This window comes from Prorops nasuta, unplaced genomic scaffold (assembly GCF_024137725.1).
Source record: "Prorops nasuta isolate Cenicafe-Biocafe unplaced genomic scaffold, Cenicafe_Pnas_1.2 PNAS00021, whole genome shotgun sequence".
NCBI lineage: Eukaryota > Metazoa > Arthropoda > Insecta > Hymenoptera > Bethylidae > Prorops > Prorops nasuta.
This window is the reverse complement of record NW_027116818.1, coordinates 3,958,032-3,977,328: the sequence shown is the minus strand read 5'-3', so window position 1 is coordinate 3,977,328 and position 19,297 is coordinate 3,958,032. Positions and strand designations below refer to the sequence as shown.

Genomic DNA, 19,297 nt, shown 5'->3' with positions numbered 1-19,297 from the left:
AAGTTTAATATCTCGCTACGCTGTTATAACATCGTGCTCGATTATCGAGTTATAATAGCAGATACGTATTCAATTGGATTTATGGCCTCTTCAGACTCGCGCAGAGCAGAGAGAAAGTAGTTTCGGAGTCGCGATAGCCGAGTTATTCGTGGGCAAAAGTTTTCAGCGTATATTTGGGGAAATGTCGGGCACGGGTGGTATACGTATCGTATCGCGTGAGAGAGAGGAGGGATGAAAGGTTGTTGGGGAGAAGGGGAGGGGGGGGGGTCGCGAGAGCCTGCACGCGTTTAGAATGTTTCCGGAGACGAGAGGAGAAGCCACTTGAAGGGAAGAAGACATTCTAGCGGGGTGTCCCGACGACGAGAAGCGAGTAGCGAGCGACTCGGCTGCCAAAAGCGTGTGGAGAGACCTCTCAGCCCCCTATACCCTCCCCCCTCGCCCTGCTTAACCTTAACGCGCGTACGTGCCTCTGCCTTCTGTCAGCAGGAATGCTCGTCGCATCGCATGGCGCCAGTTGCCGCGCGCGCCGCGCCGTCTCAACTATGGCTAAACTGCGTTTTACGCGCGCGGGTCACTGACAGAGTCATGAGCGAAATTCACTCCGGAGAGGACCCTCGCCCCTCCCCCTGCTCCCTGCACTACACCCACATGCCACTATCTCTATTTCACCCCCTCCCTCGGATCATGATTAAATTTACGACCGTCTCAGAGCAATCCTCTAAAAAAGAAGATGAGCATCTTGGGCCGCTGTCCCCTCATGCAAAAAACAATGATCAAACTGGCACGGTTTTCGCCTGGAAATTACTCGGGTGTGTGTGTGTGTGCTGTGCGAACCTCTCCGCGCGCTACTCTCCACCGAACGATGCGTGAGAGCATCCTTGCGGAAACGATTTACGAGGATTGCTCTCCTCTATTATTTAGCGAATGGTCCTGGACCATGAGCCCTCCTCCCTCCGCTCTCTCTTTCTCTCTCTCTCGACAAATATTCACCGTCCACCTATACGCGACCTGTACATACACCTCTATAGTTATTGCTTCGCGTGTGCTCTTATTTCTCGAAGCGTGACTGCGTCTCGGCTGATAAGCGATAAATCCTCATGGAGAATATTTCAAGAATATATACGCGTGAGTCAATAATCGGACCAATAAATATACCACTGGAATCAGCGGTCTCTGTAAATAATGGAATTCGACTCGTCGAGTGAGTGCTCGTAAAAAGAACGTAAGATAGTCGTATCGGTGGTAGAGACTTCGACATGTGAATGGATTAATAAAGCATACGATCTGGGGGAAAGTATATATATATAGCAATGCCTCTTCCTCTCTCTTTCTCTCTCGACTATTTTACGATTATTGAATATCGGCTTGCGGGCTCCGCACGAAATTCTTTATACAGGTGTGTGTCTGATAAAGCGTGTATAGGATTCCTCGATAGAAAACAAACGGAGATACTTGAATGTTGCGAGGATGGGAGGGAAAGAGTGGTGGAAGGGTTGCTTTGCTGCATAGTAGGGAGGATGGTGGCCATACACCGCGGCGTACTGGTAATACATAATAAGATAGGAAGGGAGGGTATGCGGCATAATCATATATCATAGGTTAGTGCGGTACAGCCAAGTATTCCAACGTCTCTACGGTAAAGCGAGCGAAGCTCACCAATACTAACTCGAATTTCACCGGTACAAATAGTGCAGCTACCGACGCGACTATCAACAACGGGGCGAGACTTGAACATCGCGATGTTCCTCCTATACCCCCCCCCCCCCCCCCCTCCTGATACCAACCCCTGGTTCCTCTGGCCTTGGCGAACCTCGCCGCGCTCCTTGTCAGCCTCCAGCAGCAGCAACACCCCCTGCCAACTCATTCCTCGATCCGCTTCCCTCCTCTTCCTTATACAGACAACACTGGAGCGCGCACTCGTACTCTTACAACGCTCCATCGCCTCCAACCTAAACACCCGCATTTGAAACAAACGCCCGCACCTGGCCTCGTGCACCGGGGATTTCACGCTGTTTCGCAAAGTTTTCGAACAAGAAAGGCGGAAGGAAACTTGCTACAACGACGCTGAGCCGCCGACATTGTTGCGGGAGTCTCGGGTAAATGGTTCGGTCAATGAATAAATAGAGACGATCCTAAAACCCAGCATCCTCCTCTGCCACACGCTCGCAATCCCTCGGCTAAACTAGAGAAAAAATTCTTTTAATTATCAAGCGCAGTTTATTATCGGGAATAAAGTCTCTTTGCTTCTTATATATTCCAAGATATTTCGAAATAATCGAACGTTTAAGAATTCAAATAAAGTTTAAGGTGTACGATGTAAATTGTTATTGAGAAAGACCAGATGCGATATCGGATTCTCACGAGTATTCGTATATACTTGGAGGGAAGATGAAGATTTAGTTGAGAAAAATTGTAGATACGACTTTTATTCTCAACACGGAAGTATATGGGTTTGCTAAAAACATATACATGTACGTTTGTTATTGGTGCATCGGCACTGGAGCGTTTTGGTACTTTGGAATACCGTAGCGAGATTTTATTAGTACGGCAGACGTAATTAGGCGGCGTTTGGTTAGCCGCGCAAATTTTCGGACGGTCGAATAAATTGGTATAAATCGGTCCTAATCAAGAATAGTAGATTATATACAATATATATATATATATATATATGTATGTATGTACATAGAGCGATAAGCGTACCGTGAATTAGGTTCATGCAGTAGTATTGAATCGATATCGGATTTCGGAGGTAATTAACGACAGCGGGAGACCGAGCAATAGGATTTTCGGGTAGCTTGGACGATACAGCTTACGCGTGTTAGCCGATCCTATATTGTAGGGAGGGGGGGGGGGGGTGAGACTGGAAGAAAACAAAGAGTTTGGAGGAACGTGTCGCGCGATAATATTTTCTTGAGTTATTACCGCAGCAGGCGAGAAACGTGGTGGTCGAGCTACTAATGGCGCCATGTGGTTGGAGAATAAGAAAAGTCGAAAAAAGATCTCATTGGGTCTCGACAGTGAATGTCCGAGCAAGAGAGAGGGAGAATCGAGTCTGAAACTGGTATCCGCCATTAAAGGTAGGATATATGAGATAGTAGCTCAGTGGCCAGTCGACCGCGCGTATCAATCAAGATAATAGGACAATAAATATCTTTTCTGCCTAGGCGACTGGCCACGCGCGCGCCGCTGCTAAGGTCAAAAGTGCAGCAGCTTGCAATTTCTGCCCGATTTCCTGGCTGCTTCGCCATAATTCAAGCTTCACATCCGTGCAATATGTAATCGTTCCCCTCGCGCTACTTAAGCCTTCCGCCAGTATCGAGCCCAGGCCAGGAAGATCCGGTAGGTACTTCGATACTTTGGCCGGCCGCAGAAACCGAAGATAACGGTAAACATTCTGTTGCAGAATGCACGCGCGGTATGGTATATGTGGGGGAGGGGTAAGAGGGGTGGGGGGATATGGCTTCGGGCTTCTGAACCCTCCGCTCCATTATAATTTTAAACAAAACCTCCATCTGTATTATAGCTCTCGCGCTTAAATGCGTAACGTTAATAGTTCCCTAAAACTTTACTGTAGCCAGCTTACATCGGCCAAAAACCAGAGGAAGAAGAAGAGCAACTTCGATATGATGCGATAGAGGCATTAAATGGTTTTAAGAACCCGGTGGAATTAACGTGCCAGAATTACAGTTGGGAACTCGGTGCTTTCAGCTTGGTAATCATTTTTCATGACGCCGAGGAATAAGCTTTTAATTTCAGTTTGAATAAATATGCTCTCCTTCGGAAGTACTCTAGAAGATGATAATTTTTCCAGATAATCCTGATAAATCTGGTCGGGCGAGATGAAAAACACACTCTCTGCGCTTGGTCTTGGGTCAGATGCTAAAGGTAGAACTTGAAAAAAAAATGCATATTACAATATGTATTTATATATGAGAGTGCGAGAGAGAGAGAGTAGAGACGACGTGGCGGGATGTGGATGAAAACTTCACTCTTTAATATATAAATATGGTACGGGGGGGAGGCATAAGGCGCGTATGCATTAACTGTTTAGAACTACGACATATAAACTTATTTTGCTCGTGTGTAAACTATAAAACAACGGGCTCTGGGCCGTGAGACGACCTCGCAACCCGGGCTAACTATTAAAAGTTGCAAATTGCTGCAGACACACTGCGGGCCCCGCGTTCACGTACCGGCCGTCTTGGGCACTCCCTCGTCCTATCCTAACTTACTTACTAGACTTGCTTACTTACTTACTTGCTTGCTTGCTTCCTTGCTTGCTTGCTTCCCTGCTTACTTACTTACTTTACTTCCCACCAACCCTGCATATAGTCACTCGCTTACTTACTTATTCCTTGCTCCTTATTCGTTATCCTTGCGCCCCTTTCATAGCCGTGCGCGCGGTTTCTTCCTTCAGCCTTACCTGCCGCCTTCTTCCACACGTACCCTCTACCATCGCAGCCACCCTCATTCGCGTCCCTTCCTGGCCATATCTACCTCGTTCCTCTGATAAACTCCCGAAAAGTCCGCGTCTACGTTAACTCGGGACAGCGAAATCGCGTTACGGTAGCTCTCCCCTTTCCCCTCCTCCGCACCCTCTATTTTATCCTTATTAGAAACAGTCGCGCTAAATCAACCCTATACATGTATATATATATGCACTCTAGCCGTGAAAATAACGCTGGCTCAGAAATAAATAATTGCTGCGTTACATCGAAAGAACCATCGATGCATGGGAACCACCAAATGCCAGGTTAATTAATTCTTTAATTTGATTTCCTATCATTTTCCGCTTGATGAATATATATATATACACAAGAGCGAATTTTTACCCGCGTCCGATCGATAAACAATTGGAAAGCTTGCCAAATGGATTTTGTTAAATAATAGCGCGCGAGCTCGCATATTGTTTATTTATATAACAATAACAAACACAAGGTTACCCGCGATCAATAAAATAAAAGGAATATAAATGATATATTTCGTGATTTTTCAACTTCTTATAATTAATTCCGGCGAGTTTTGAATAAATTGAAAACGAAGGGGCGATTAGGATTTCGAAGATCAAGACGCTACGATAAGTTTGTTAAACTGGAGAACAGTAGTAACTTTCGGTAAGTCGGTTTGTAGTTGCGCGAAAGTATCCGGAAACTAAATAATCTTGCGCTGCTTACCTACGGAACAGTCTCGGCGATTACCGAATCTCCGAGCTGTAAAATTCCTGGCAAATACCAGGAGACTTACATGCGTGATCCATATAGACCGTAAAAAACTCCCAATAACATCCCGGAACATTAGGAACCTGAATATTTTATGCAAATTAAGCTCGTAACGATGGAATTGTACAGCAACTGGTGTTGGCCAGCGAGAGTGGAGTGACCCTTCGCTATCGCTCCCCTTGTCAAACGACTGTTTCCCTCCTTTTGCAGGTCCTCAGGGTCCCCGTACTCGACTCAATGTCGCGAATATTTATCAGAGAAGGAGTTTGCTACTCGATCTCGCTTATGACTCTTCTGGTGTGGAAGAATCGCTGGTGGGGATGCTTACCTATTCCACTGTTTTAAATTCGAAATAAAAAAAATCCTGCTCGCTTTGTGATTGAATAAATAATGCTGAAATATCAAATAATGGTTGGAGCGTGGAACAGAATGGAATGATTTGCTTTTATATTTGCATTTTTTTTCCTTTCACCTTTATAGTTTTTCTACTAAGAAATATATATACTTCTCGTTAGATTTTATTGTTTAAAGAGTCATCTCCAATAGTTGACAAGGTTATAACGATCTGTCAGTGTTCCTAACGAATGTTGAGAGTCAGCTGGCCCAACCATGTTTCTTCGCTAGATCAAAGCAATCGACGTGTGGATTTTTTTTGATTCGGACCGTCAAGGGCGGTACGACCCTTGGCGCTCCCTGTCAGTTGACCGGCTTTCGATAAAATTGCTAGTTCGTTCGGAGAAACCCAGTTGTGATTTTCGCAAACACCGGACACAGCCTAAACGACTTATTATTTTACTGATCCAGTCCAGTGGACGCAGAAATCACGCGTCATTACCTTATCTTTGCAGATACCGCTTTTCGTTGTTGCAATAGAAACAGTCGCGTGCTTAGCCCACATAATACATATCGAGAGAGTACAGATCGAGGCGAGGACATGCACAAAAGACTGCTCCATGAGCCAATTTAAAACTAATGAACCTGGATCTATCCGCAGCTGTCCCATCAGACTGCCCTAATCCGTAACCAATCACACTGGAGCGCGTAGCTCGAGTATAACCTTTGAGATTAGCAAAACGCTAGACAGCTGCTTCTGTATAATGTTGAGGAAATACAACGTTACAAACTCCATCAGAATAATTGTATTAATTAACGAAACCTTTGTATACACTCTGTTTACACAAGCTCGAATGTAAATTCGCCACGTATTCCTTTGCAATAGCTAATATTAGAACTGGCCTGGCCACGTAAATCACTAATTGACAAGGGTATCCTGTTTAACGGATGGTATTGGCAGTCTATGTTGACTCAATTATCGAAATTATGCGATTCTGGAAGAAAGCAAAAATATCGTTGGTTTCCTATGATTTTCGAATGATGATTAATTAATTGAGAATAAAATGGCGTGTGTGTGTTACCAGGGCCTTTTATTATTTTGCACCGGAGGAAAATTGTTGTCCATGCGGGGAGCAACGTCCCCAACATTGACTCAAGAAGCATGTCAAGCAAGGAAATGGAAAGTAACGATTCAATATCAGCGGAAGGCCGGCCGTGTGTAGCGAATTAACACGCTCTGATATAGCCTGGATGTCGTCCATGCCTCAACAGCATTTTTCCATTAACTCTGTCTGTGTTCTTTCCCGGCGCGACCTCGTGCGTGATGCTTTTATTATTCCTGTAGTTTGGCCCTATTATTCCATCCTACCCTGGCCTCACCTTAATTCCACCGCCAGCGCCACCGCACCGCAACCTTTGGTCCAGTATAAACCCGGGGAATACGAGCCTCGTCGTAAGTCAAGCAGGAAAATATGGATCTTGATTGCACATAAACATTTTCTTATCCTATTATCCTTTTACGGCTACCGAAGGGATCAACGATTATCCGATATCTCTTTATTGAACGTGCCACAGCCAGCCAGGTCATGAAGAAATCTTTTTAGGGGTCCATGAATGAATTACGTGGCTTCTGCTCATTATCTACAAATTGTTTCGGCTACAAGCGAGGAATAACATTTTTCACGGTGTGACTTTCAAAATTGCGCCGAGAAATTCTTCATTTTCTCGCGATAGTCCTGCATATACCGAGTTAAATATCATCGAGTTACTCCTCTGCCTTCTATATATAGCAGAGAAGCCTGAGCAGTGCATTTTAGTATCTTCATCTTAACCGAGCCAGAACGATTTCGTCGAAATGACTTTTACTTATCTATCGAATATCTGCGACGCGACGCCGCGAGTGGCTAAACCCCGATGCATAAAGAGCACGCTTTACGGGCTATGTTAGGATATACCCCTCTGTGTGTCCCATTTCCGTCTCTCAACTTCCTCTTTTGGACTCTGTTCCATTAGATACCACACTGTCCGATCTAACGCGAAAAGTATCGTCGGTTCGTCTCATAGAAATAATTAAAATCGCACGTATATATCTTTTTCACTAACAAACTTATTTGTTTTTTCTTTTTTTTTCAGGAAATGAAAGTTAACTGGGCGACATCGCCGGGTAACCAACCAAAACAAGACACGAGCAGTGAGTACCTTGATATATTTTTCAAAAGTACATATATATATATATAAACACACAGCTATATGTATGTATAGAAAGAGAGATAAAATGCATGTGAATTTTCGCAAGAGCGCTTTTGGCAGAGGAAAGCGTATAGGTAGCATTGATTATTTGCTAAAGCGTGCAATGCGGATAAAATAGGTAAAACTGTACGAGTCTCGAAGCACAAACAGGGGGTAACTTCCATTGGCATAATTTCTCCGCTGCATATAAGAATAACTTGCTTTGTACCGGTCGGAGGAGGCTACGTATTAAACGTACGTCACTCGGTAAGCTCTCCTATACGTTAGGTATTTCTCTCCTTAACCGGAATGAGTCGGAGGATCATATATATATATATATATATATATGTATACAGGCGCTCGCTCGCACACTACCGGAAATCGGCAGACCTCTCATAACTACTTCCTCCAGCGCCAGCGAGTTTCTCTGTTTTCTCCTTTGGTCGAGATACACGCGATTATACGATTGTGTGCGAGGGAGAGAACATTATTCGATCTTTTATACCTAATAGCACAGTAGTAGATATATATATATATATATATATATATATATAGAACCTACTTACTATGTGTATAGCTCTGTTACACGTAGTACGCTTCGCAGACTTGAAATTTACTCGAAGCTTTTCAGTCCGTTGCATTATTGCAATATTTTTTAAGAAATCCACCTGGTCATACATCCATTGGGAAAAAAAGTAGATTGTACCCAAAGCTATATCTATATCCATATAAGCCAGAAATAGGTAGTGCGTGTGCGCGCACGTTTGAAATTCAGTGAGGGGTGGCAGCAATATTTAACTCAGTCTGAAATTTCTCTTTTTATGGACTTGTAAAACCGTGACAGGCACATGGGACCCGATCCCCTTTCCCTACACGCTTTCTCTATCCCCGTTCCACATCTCTCACCCCCCCCCTCCCTCCTTTCCTCTTTTCTTTGTCTTCGTGGTATCCTATAGCCATGACTGGCTGACCCATCCCCGACTCAGTCGATGTCCCCGTATCTTGTTCTCCCAACGCGCCGTGTCATTGCCAATTACCTCTCTACCTCCTGCACATCCCTTTTTTTACCATCACCACCCCCCTCCCCCACTACCTCACCCAGTTATTTAGCAAACAAACAGAAAATCAGCTCGCCAGAGTCTCCTCCGCGTATAAACAGGAGAGCTTTTTCTAAAAGGATTTCGCCATTTTATATTCCATTATTTTCCGTTTCTTTTCGCGCGCGCGCGCTGTTGTCTGACAAATAAATCCTTCTTCCACTTAAATCTACTTATCGGAACGCGCGGCTGGAAAGAGCGCTTCGTTTGAAATTGGCGAAACGATGCTTTATCGAAGCCGATCACAGAATTAGGAAGTAATTAAATCGTAATTTTTCTTACTATGTATATATATATATATATATATATATATATAGCGCGTATTGTCGGAAGATCCGGGTTTTCTCAATGTTGAATCACCTTTGCAGAGGAAAATTCAGCAAAAAAGTTGGTTCATTGTGTTTTCAGTTTGCTCCGTTCTTTTTCTACTGTCTTAACCCTCATCCTTCCGTTCTCCTCGGATCCCTCCGTGTCTCTTTCTCTCTCTCTCTCTGTCTCTCTGTCTCTTTTGTTAGGAGAGCTCCGCAACTGGGGCAACATCACCGCCGAGTTGTTTTCTTTTCCGCTAGAGACTGCTAGTAAACTCCTGCCAGTAAACTCTGCACCTGCGCGCATGCCACAACTGTGGCTCGCCTCTTCGCTCATCCGTATAAAAGCGGAATTGGCTGGACCAAAGTTTTGACGGCTGATGATCGCTCAGCCGTATATACCGGGATCCAGGATGAAGGACACATGTTCCCAAATCCCAACGGTTAGCTTTCTCGAATTTTCCACACAAAAATCGGTTGTACCAATAACATTTCTGCTTCTGGCAATTATCAATGCGTGAATTTAATTCGTCGATGGATGTTGCTATGGGAGGCCTGGACATTTTGTGCAATGTATACACACACATATAAGGCCGATCGTAACGTTTTTGGCGGGTTTACTTGGTCGTCAGGGCTGAAAGTATTATAGCGACCCTCTATCATTCGGTTGCCCTCCTCAGCAGCAGCAGGGAACTCGGCGAAGTAAAGTTTTGACGGCTGATCGTTCCAGTGGCCAAGTGCCGAAGCAAAAAGAGACGTAGATACTCCGAGAGATAGAGGGAGAAGCATAGATTGTAGACGACACGCACTCAGCGTTAGCTCTTGGTGGAAATTTCTACGGCCAATTGTCCCAGTTCCAAGGCAGTTTTCCAGACTAACTTTAGGAGGTCGGTCGCTTGCGCGAGAGTCGTAATGTACGGTCAGGGGATTTATACGCGAGGGTATAGTATCCTCGCAGGATGGAAATAGTACAGGCCACCCTGGAGAGCACTAGGCGTACAGGTAACGACACCGACCGATCTTACGAGGAATCGAGAGAGTATATACCTCTGTACGATATATATGTGGTTTCTGCTATATATATGTAAAGATACTCCTTTGCGAAAAAACTCGAGACTGTACCTTAATTCTCTCCCGCGGATTACTCTTATCCTCCACTCCGCGGAATTAATCTCACAAGTCTGTTATACCATTCTCTCACCCCCGAAGCTTTTATTCCGAATGATCAGAATTTTCAATGCTCGAGATTATTCCGCTCTCAGAGATTTAATAGCTCAATGAGGAAAGTTTATGAACTTTCCTTCGAGGTGATTTTCCCTATTATATGACACGCTGAGTTTTTTCAACTGTCGCATCCTCTAATCGGGTAAAACTTCTTCAATTGGAAGTCCAGAGTGAAAGTCGGGAAATCTCGAAAGCTCGGTACTTCCAGAGGACGAGAGATGATTTGTCTCTCGTTTTACCTGAGAAACACGGAATTAACTGATCGATATAGAGCGCGACCAAGGGGAAGGAAAAAGATGACGATCTTTCTACCAAGAACTTTCCTACTTCTCTCGTCTACTTTCTCCTTCGTCCGAAAATACTTTCGCGAGAGTTTCTACAAATATCCACTAGTGGTGCTTTTATATATTAATTTTCAGCCGGTCAAATACCATCGTAGTTGCTACAAGGTACTGGTCGCTTCGATTCGAAGACACATATATATATAGGTAATAGGGAAGCTATACACGTGTGCCAATATAATCCATGGGAAAAGGAATCAGTCATGGGGATCGATCGACTCGCTATATATTTACGAGCGACGGAATACCCTTAAAAAATGATTAAACTTGACAATATGGGACTATTTTCGCGCGAGGATTATATACATGTTTTTCTTTCTAATCCATTCATTGGCTGAATACATAATCGAGCATCGTTTTTCCTGCATTATGAATCGCGGTGGAGGATAATCATAGCAGTATTTACAGGGCTTTTCGGTATACAAAAGGGATACACCGTGAGTTCTACTCGCATATTCCGTTTATCCATGGCAAAGCCTTTACCGTTAGGCCGTAAGCCACTCGCCTTTGCTGTTTATACGTATTACTGTACCTGATATCGTTATTAACAAAATGCAAACAGTGTTTTCTCCCCCCCTCCTCCCCCCTCCTCTTTCTCTCTCTCTCTCTCTCTCTCTCTCTCTTTCCGAGAGAACGCAAAGCTTTGACTCTCCTTAATCTACCCGAATCAGCTTTCATCTCGCGAGAGAAAAAATCAGCTGTAATTTTTTCAAGACGCAAATCTTGTTTATTTGCATTAGCGAGCTTTTGAAAGGTTACCTAAAGGTTAGCAGGTGGATTTTCTCTAGTTAGCCAGTAAAGAGCTTTGCTTTACTTGTCTGCAGGCGCGTGATGGGCACTGAGAAAGGGCAGCGATCGATATGGGAAGGTATATATATATATATATATATATGTCTGAAATAAGTAGAAAGAGTCTGGTACAGTATATAATACTTACACACACACACACACGTGCATGCATATACATTTATAGAGATACACAGATAGTGATAAAAATATAGCAATTAGAAGCTTGTACCGAGAACGAGAGAGAGAGAGAGAGAGAGAGAGAGAGAGACAGCTATAGAGATGCGGGATGCTCGTGAGAAATTCACGATTAAGCAGCGCGCGACACGCAGGCGATCGTCCGAGCGAGAGAATAGGATCGGTGGCGGGAGACAAGTGCATCCCGTATTCTCTTTGTCCGCGCGTGACGTGTAGCCAGTGGCCCCGCACACCTCCCCTCTTCCTATTTCGCGGTGTAACGGTGGTCACGGTGCATGGAAAGGCTCTGCCGATGGCATTTGCGGCGGACACGCAAGCTTGCCAAGGGAATCGGCAAACCACCAGCGCACCACCCTTCGCGCCAACAACCAAATCGTTCTGACACGGCCCCTACCATCGGACCTTCCCAGTTTATCAGCTAGACAGATTTCGAATGCATTCGTCCCGGCTTACAGGACTTATCTACCCCGACGATGTTTCCGCAATTACTCCCCCTCCCACTCCCCCTCCTCTCAATCCCCCGCAGCAACATTAACCCCTCTCGATTGTTCCATTACCTCCGCTAATCATTGTAAAAACTCGCAGCCCGACGCCTAATAATCAACCGTCCAAATTATAAGTCTCCCTCGATTCGCCGTAATCGCCTTGTGACAAACGCTCGCCAATATTGAACAATTTATAATTTAGCGAAGCCACACTGGCCGTTGGATAATTGACCGATCAACGAGCGGACGATGGAATCAAGTGGTTCATCGATTATCGATCCTCCTGCCACACGACGCGGCGTTTCTCGTTAAATTCAATCAGCATTTTATTTTCCTGCCTCTTCTCTTACTCCTTCCTCTTTTATTCTTCGACACGGAGAGAGGAATTTGAGATTGCAGCAGGATATCTTATTTTGTGTAGAATGCCATCGCGTTGAAAGGCGTAAAAGCCTAGGGGAGTTGCAAGGTAGTGGAATCTATTGGTTTCGATTAGAAGCGATTATTGTTTCGACCTCGAACGTATCCGAGGCTTTATGATGGCATACCACAGACTGCGAGTGAAACCCTTTCAAAGGAGCCCAATCGGTTCTCACTTGAAGCGCTACGGATTCCGCTCGTTACTTCGAGCGACACATAAACCGTTCGATTCCATCTCCCTTCTCCTTCCCCCTCCCCTCCCCTGCAGTAGAAAAGCCCCGAACGTGTGTGCGCCATGCCGCACGAACAATCCGTGCAACTATTCTTGGAGTTCGCTCCCCCCTCCTAACGTTACATCTCCTCTTTGCATCGGCCGATATAAACGCGAAAACTTTACACCCCTGTCTCTCTAAAAATTTAATCACATTAGAGTCACGATAGAGGGGGGGGGGGGAGAAAATGAGGAAAACTTTTGCCGCGCAAGATGACAGAAAGGGAATTAAATTATATATACGCCAAGAGGAGAATACGATTACGCTCTCTCGAGGAGCGACCTATGCCCAAGGTCGAAAACAATCAGATATATGTACTCTTGGAAATTTTCCGTTATATAGCGACGCGCAGCGTAAATCCGCGCGCTGCGTGCGCGTCATCCCGCGCCGCGTCGTTACAAAGGAAATCTGAGCGGGAAAATTTCGTTATTTTAGCCAGGCTTTCTGGCAGCTTTAAAGATTATTTTCACGTGCGCCATTGGCGTTTCGTTGATGGAAGGATACGCGCTTTAATCAAGTTAATGCAACACCATGCTCCTAGGGTACATATGAACTTTCTCGCGCCCAATGAACAACCCTCATTCTCCCTCCCTTCTACACCCACAGCTTCCTCGCACGCTCCATGTGCTATATATATACAGAGGATACGGCTCTGTCACAGTAGTGCCGGAATTCTGACTTTTATACCGAGTGCACGTAGCATGAACGCGCGCTTTTCCTACCACCCCGAGCAACGTGTTCCACACACAACCGGATCTACAAAATGTTATCGAGTTTCCGTTAGCGCGTTTTTCCCAGATTAGTTCCAGCCAACACTCCCAGCCAGTAGTCGTTTAAAGTCAACTCAGACTTCTCCACTGATTTCTTATACCATTCCGAGCAGTCTTACCGTCCATCGTCCATTTATACCTGCGCACAGGATTTAACGCAGCATCTATGCGCGAAAATTTAAGCAAAGGTTTTTTTCTAGGAAAGAGAGGGAGAGAGATCTAATAAAACTGCGGATATATACTTATGCGACTCTTGCGCGTTTCATATAATAAAACTATACGTACGCTTATATTTGCGTCCGTCCGTGCGTACGGCCCGAGTCTGCTGCTCGCTCGCTAGATTTATTCGCGGCTGTTTCTATTATAATTATGTTTTTAGTGCTAGCTAGCGCACAGAGACTTTATTTCTGCCTGCTCTCAAAAGATCCTCTCGTACAATTATAATAACATCTGCCTTTGCAAACTCAAATTGTTTGCTCTTCATATAACTTTTGCCTCTCTTTATTATATAGATTTAAACGAATTCCGCTATTTATACCAAGATAAAGAGTAGTGTTTTGACTTTTGTCTATATATATATATATATATATATATATATATATATATTGCACAAGTCAAACTGGAATTTCCCGTCGTTCGTTATATATATTGGAGAGCAGCGCAGTAGCTTCGGGTGCTTGGAAAAAATGTATCAAAAACTATTGCTCGCCTACGCACCGGAGAGACTTGATTACATTTTTTTTCTATTCCTTTCATTGTAATACATTTTTCTGCTATAGCAGTGTAGGTTCTCTACGTATACGTATTATTGCTCGTAATTCATCAAGTCCGCGCTGTCACGGGCATTTCGAAAGATAATTAACGTTACGTGAAACTAAATGAAATGTATTTTACAGGCTACTCCCATTTCATTATAACGCCAGCCTTCGCTTCCTCCGTACTTTCTATCTGCGAGTATTAAAAAGTCGACGAAAAAAGAGCAGTAAACGCTCAAATAACAAATTACCGCACTCGTTTATTTGTATTATTCCAGATTAACTTATATCGTAATTAATTTTTCACGTAAAATACTCTCTCTATGTAGTCGACATGTTTTCCTCGGTGCATTAAAATGGGGCCGGAGAAACAGCCACGCCAGATTCTGCAAAAGGTACGTTACGCCATTAATGCACCTTTTTCCACTGCCATCGCAGCATCCATTCGCCTTTAATTCATCGCCTTCGTATTTACTATATTTCTTTCACACGTACATATATAGAAGTCGGGGAAATTCAGAATTCTGCCAAAAATACTGAAATCGAGAGAACCGCGACACTGTCGTTCATCATGTCCAAACTCCAAAACGAACGTCGACGATGATTCCAAGTTATTCCAGAGCCAAAAATTTAATAATTGGCGGGAAAACTTTGCGTTAGGGGGATCTAGACCGACGAATTAGCTGTGAGAAATAGGACGTTAACGAAGAAAGAAATTAATCACGCTGTAATAAGGTAAATATACTACTAATGTACTGTATCTCTTGGCAGGTTAGATAGGCGGACAATTTTAAAACGCAGAATTCACCTGGGGAGGCCTTATCCTACCTTCTAGGGAAAATTATTTTGTCTCCGTGACACGTGGCAAGGGGGGAGTCCAAACGCTGGAGAACGATATGAAACATCGAGTTTATGGTGGCTGTAAAGATTACGTCGCGAAAGAGCTCCCTTCTCGTGGGCCAGATTCTCTCCCTCCCTCTCTCTCTCTCTCTCTCTTTTTCAGCCGACGACGAAGGCTCGTTGCAACACCTGGTTTACACGAAGAGATTGCACGGCTCTCTCCATCTCGGCTTGTCCACGCTCACCATCGTGCACAGGAAAGAGCCGACGACGCTCTAATTCATCGCGAGAATGATGATTGCTGGTCGCGCACGAAAGCCAGCTTACTACTTACGAGCCAAGATATTTTTACCGTTTTGTTTATTAAACGTATATAAATAAGAGGTGGTTACTCTCGCGCGGTCTGTAATTTAGCAGCAGATAAGGGAAGTAATGGCCGGCCCGCGAAAGCCATTATTCATCCGAGGAAATGGGATCTGATTTTAATAGCCGATACGAGTCGGATCTGCAGGCTAAATGAGATATTGTAAAGCTGCTCCAGTCAGGTTCTATTTATCATTTCTATCTTAGCTCGGCGTGTATAGTCGAGTAAGTATTTACGCTCTCGAATCAAATCTCCCAGCGAATGGCTAATGATAAAAGTTTAAGCTTACGCGATCAACCTGCAATGTCTATATATATATATATATATATACGAACCGCATAAGCCACTAGTCGACGCGCTTTCCTCTATTTTTTTGGAGAACGCAGCGTGTAGATTAATGGAACACGACCGCTTTTTGGGTGTTGGCTTGATGGGGTAGCCGATGGGAAAAAATTTACCGGAAATTTGCATGGAACTCGGCTCGAGCCGGTAAAAATGCAAATTTCGGCGTGTGTCGGACTCCCCCCCCTCCCTCCCCCCTCCACTAGACTTGCTTTAAAAAAACAAAAGCAACGCGTAACATGAAAACGCGCGGCGCGCGTCCTTCAAAAGATGCCAGACCGCATAGCGAGGCTCGATTATTTCCCAGTGAAATTCGACGAATCTTTGATGCCTCGAAAATCTAATTATAAGCACCGCGAGTATCCGACGCAGTTTTAATTTCTAATTTCTATACGCGAGAGACTCGACTTAACTCGCCTTCGAGTCCCTCACGGAAAATTCGCACGAGCCAACACTTTCCACTGTGGCCATGCATGGCTATATATATATATATATATATAGCTTTTATTTAATCAGCGCAGCTTTTAAATAAGTCAGCCCTGCATCAGAGCTTGGTTCAAATCAGGCTCGAACGATTACTACCAATAAACATTATTAAGCCGGATTGCGGCTAAACGGTCGACCACAGCGAGGTAGTCGCTAATACAAACGGATCAACTTCGTAAATCGTTATAACTTTGGCATTATAATTAAATTGTAACGTCAAACACATTTTGCAATCTCGATTCTATTAATAAAATTAACTCCCGATTCCAATTTTATTAATTAAATTAATTGACGCTCGCGCGCGACAAATACGAGAATTTTAACACTGTGTATAATAAATATACTCGTGTTTGACGCGCGATACACACAGCCTGTCACGGCCGAATACGTTTCGCCGCGTTAATTAGAATTTAGTATTTTCGCGGTCGATGCCACCGAGGAAAGGTTCGTAGGTGATTCTACACCGATTGTTAAATGAAATCCGGTGGTGGATTGAGATATTTCAAGTAGAATATTCGATAATTCCCACTGCCTGGCGCACGACGTACGCCGAGCGCTCGTTCGTACATAGGCTGCAGCTGCAGTGTGTGGTATGGGAGCTAGAGTGATCGATAATTGGCCCAGGGCGATTATTTTCGTTATTAACTTTAATTGAACGCAATTAAGTGATTTTGCTGGCACGCGCGCGCACGGGGGGGGGGGGGGGGAGAAGCTGAAGAAAACGGCTTCTTGTCTGCTGATCAATAGGTTCGCGCGCAAAAACATTGGACGGCCATGCGTGCGTGCAAGTAGAAGTTAATGAGAGCACACGAGTGTTTCCAAGGCGCTCTCTGAGCGTACTTAAATGAGACTTCACCGAGCGTTTTATACTTACTTAAAACTACCCCTATCTTTAGTACTCTCGCGATGCCTGCGGCCGCTGATAGGCTATATCCGGCGATTGATAAGCTGTGATTCCGAGCTAACTGCGAATAAATTAAGGATCTAGGCTTGCTGAAAAACTGCTGCGCGGCCAGACACTTGCCTTGGCAACACGAGAATCGAGATAAGGGAGGAGCTGGCGCAAGTAGTATAAGCAAAGGATATATCTTACCGGGACATTAATGCCTCGCCGAATTCCGTACGTAGATGGAATTTTCCACTCGATTCCAAATAAATATCCGAAATATTAGTGCTGTTTTTCAAGAAGCTGCATGTACGTCGTTCTGGGACGAGAGCCTCGCTATCTGTACTATTAATAATAATAATCATAAAAACACCCCCTCCCCTCCCACTCGTAATATTTCGCTTGGCGCGGACGACGATACGGTATAACGATTTTTTCCTACATTTTTTTACTCGCTCTCCTGTCCTCCATAAGCTCCCGAAGACTGTACTCCAGCTATAGAGAAGATGATAAAGAGCCGCAGCAGGTTAACTCGTTTCTCCAGGAGTTAGTGGTCCGCTCGGTACAGCAAAATGCTCCATAACGATATGCGCGCCATCCCCCCCGGGAATCAGTGAAAAATCTCCACTTGGAATATATGTAGCTCAGGTGTTCCGATAAAGTAACCTGCAGAAATAGCGGGGCAGGATTGAGCTGTCGCCGTCGCCGAAACCCACCGCCATTATATTTTCCGCGAAAATTGTTTCCGGTACGGTTTAAAAAGGCTCCGGAATGCAACGGGAAGAAAATGATGCGACGTGTCTCGTGAAAATTCCACACTGGCTTTTCGCTTAATGGTTGTAAAACGGCTCTGGCGAGTACCTGCGCTGCTCGTTTCGTGTGCGAGGGCTTGTCGAGGGGGAGAGGGGTCGAATTTTTTTCCTGCGAAAAGGTTTTTGACGAGCTTGCGTTGCTGTTCCCGCGTGCGAATAATCGAACGAGAATGGACGATATTAAGAGAATAAGAGAGTTGATGCGAGATAACCTGGTTTTTGCATGCGGAAGAGCCTGGCTGGTGTGTGTGTGTGTGTGTTGGGCATGAGCTTTAACGCGCCATCCGCGCAGCGGAGCGAGACCGTCGTATCGCTAAAGGGTCGGGGGTTAGAGCGGCCTGGTGAGGGGGGGGGGAGGGGGATGGGAGTGGATAGAAACGGCAACTCGCTCGCCTCGGGAGTCGTTAGGATTGTCAGGATCTTAAATTAGCAAGGACGCTGTGTTGGAGCGAGAGAGAGAGAGAGAGAGAGAGAGAGTATAGGGGGTGGGGGGTGAGAGCAAAGTGTAGTTGTGTGTTCGTGCATTGTAACGCGTAGACGAGATAGAAAAAGAAGAGCAGCAGAGGAGAGGAGAGGAGAGGAATAACGATAGGATATATCGAAAAAGTATAAACCAGTGAATATGCAAATGGCCTTCAAAAGCACCAGCACTGCTCCCGATGGCATCACTCCTCGTTCCCTATACGATATTCCCACTTTCGAGTCCTTCGGGAACAATTTAGCCTGCTTTTAGCGCCAAACGAATACTATGCTTCCACTATTTTCCAACTGCTCCTGGACAAATGACCGATTTATACGCTCGCGCGCGACTCAAATCGTAAATTGAATTTTTCCTCTTTTTCTCGCCCCCCCCCCCCTCCCTCCCATCTTCGTTTTATTCCGCGCGGATCTCGCTCGGCGTGTACCCTTGACGAAGATAATAATTATTAGTCGTAGCAGCTATAGTCGCTCCCTGGGCTTACCATTTCGCATCTAGACACACGTCGTTTCCATATGCCGGCCAATCCCGTGTTTCAACCCGGTGGGCAACCTTGCCTTTATTAAATTCATTTATCTTCTACGAAGATCATGCACGTAGGTTGCCTGTACCTCTCTAATTGAACACATTAAAAATAATTTTAACCGTACAAGCT

General features: G+C 44.8%; 1 protein-coding gene across 5 annotated transcripts in view; it reads left to right on the top strand.

The window, feature by feature from the left end:
* Window positions 1-19,297, top strand: part of LOC136780933 (nucleolysin TIAR) — a 439,848-nt gene that overhangs the window by 238,865 nt on the left and 181,686 nt on the right. For all 5 annotated transcript variants that reach the window (XM_066739544.1, XM_066739543.1, XM_066739549.1 and 2 more), the window contains one exon: window positions 7,686-7,743. In XM_066739544.1, the coding sequence (XP_066595641.1) occupies window positions 7,686-7,743 (58 nt within the window). The remainder of the gene's footprint in view (window positions 1-7,685; window positions 7,744-19,297) is intronic.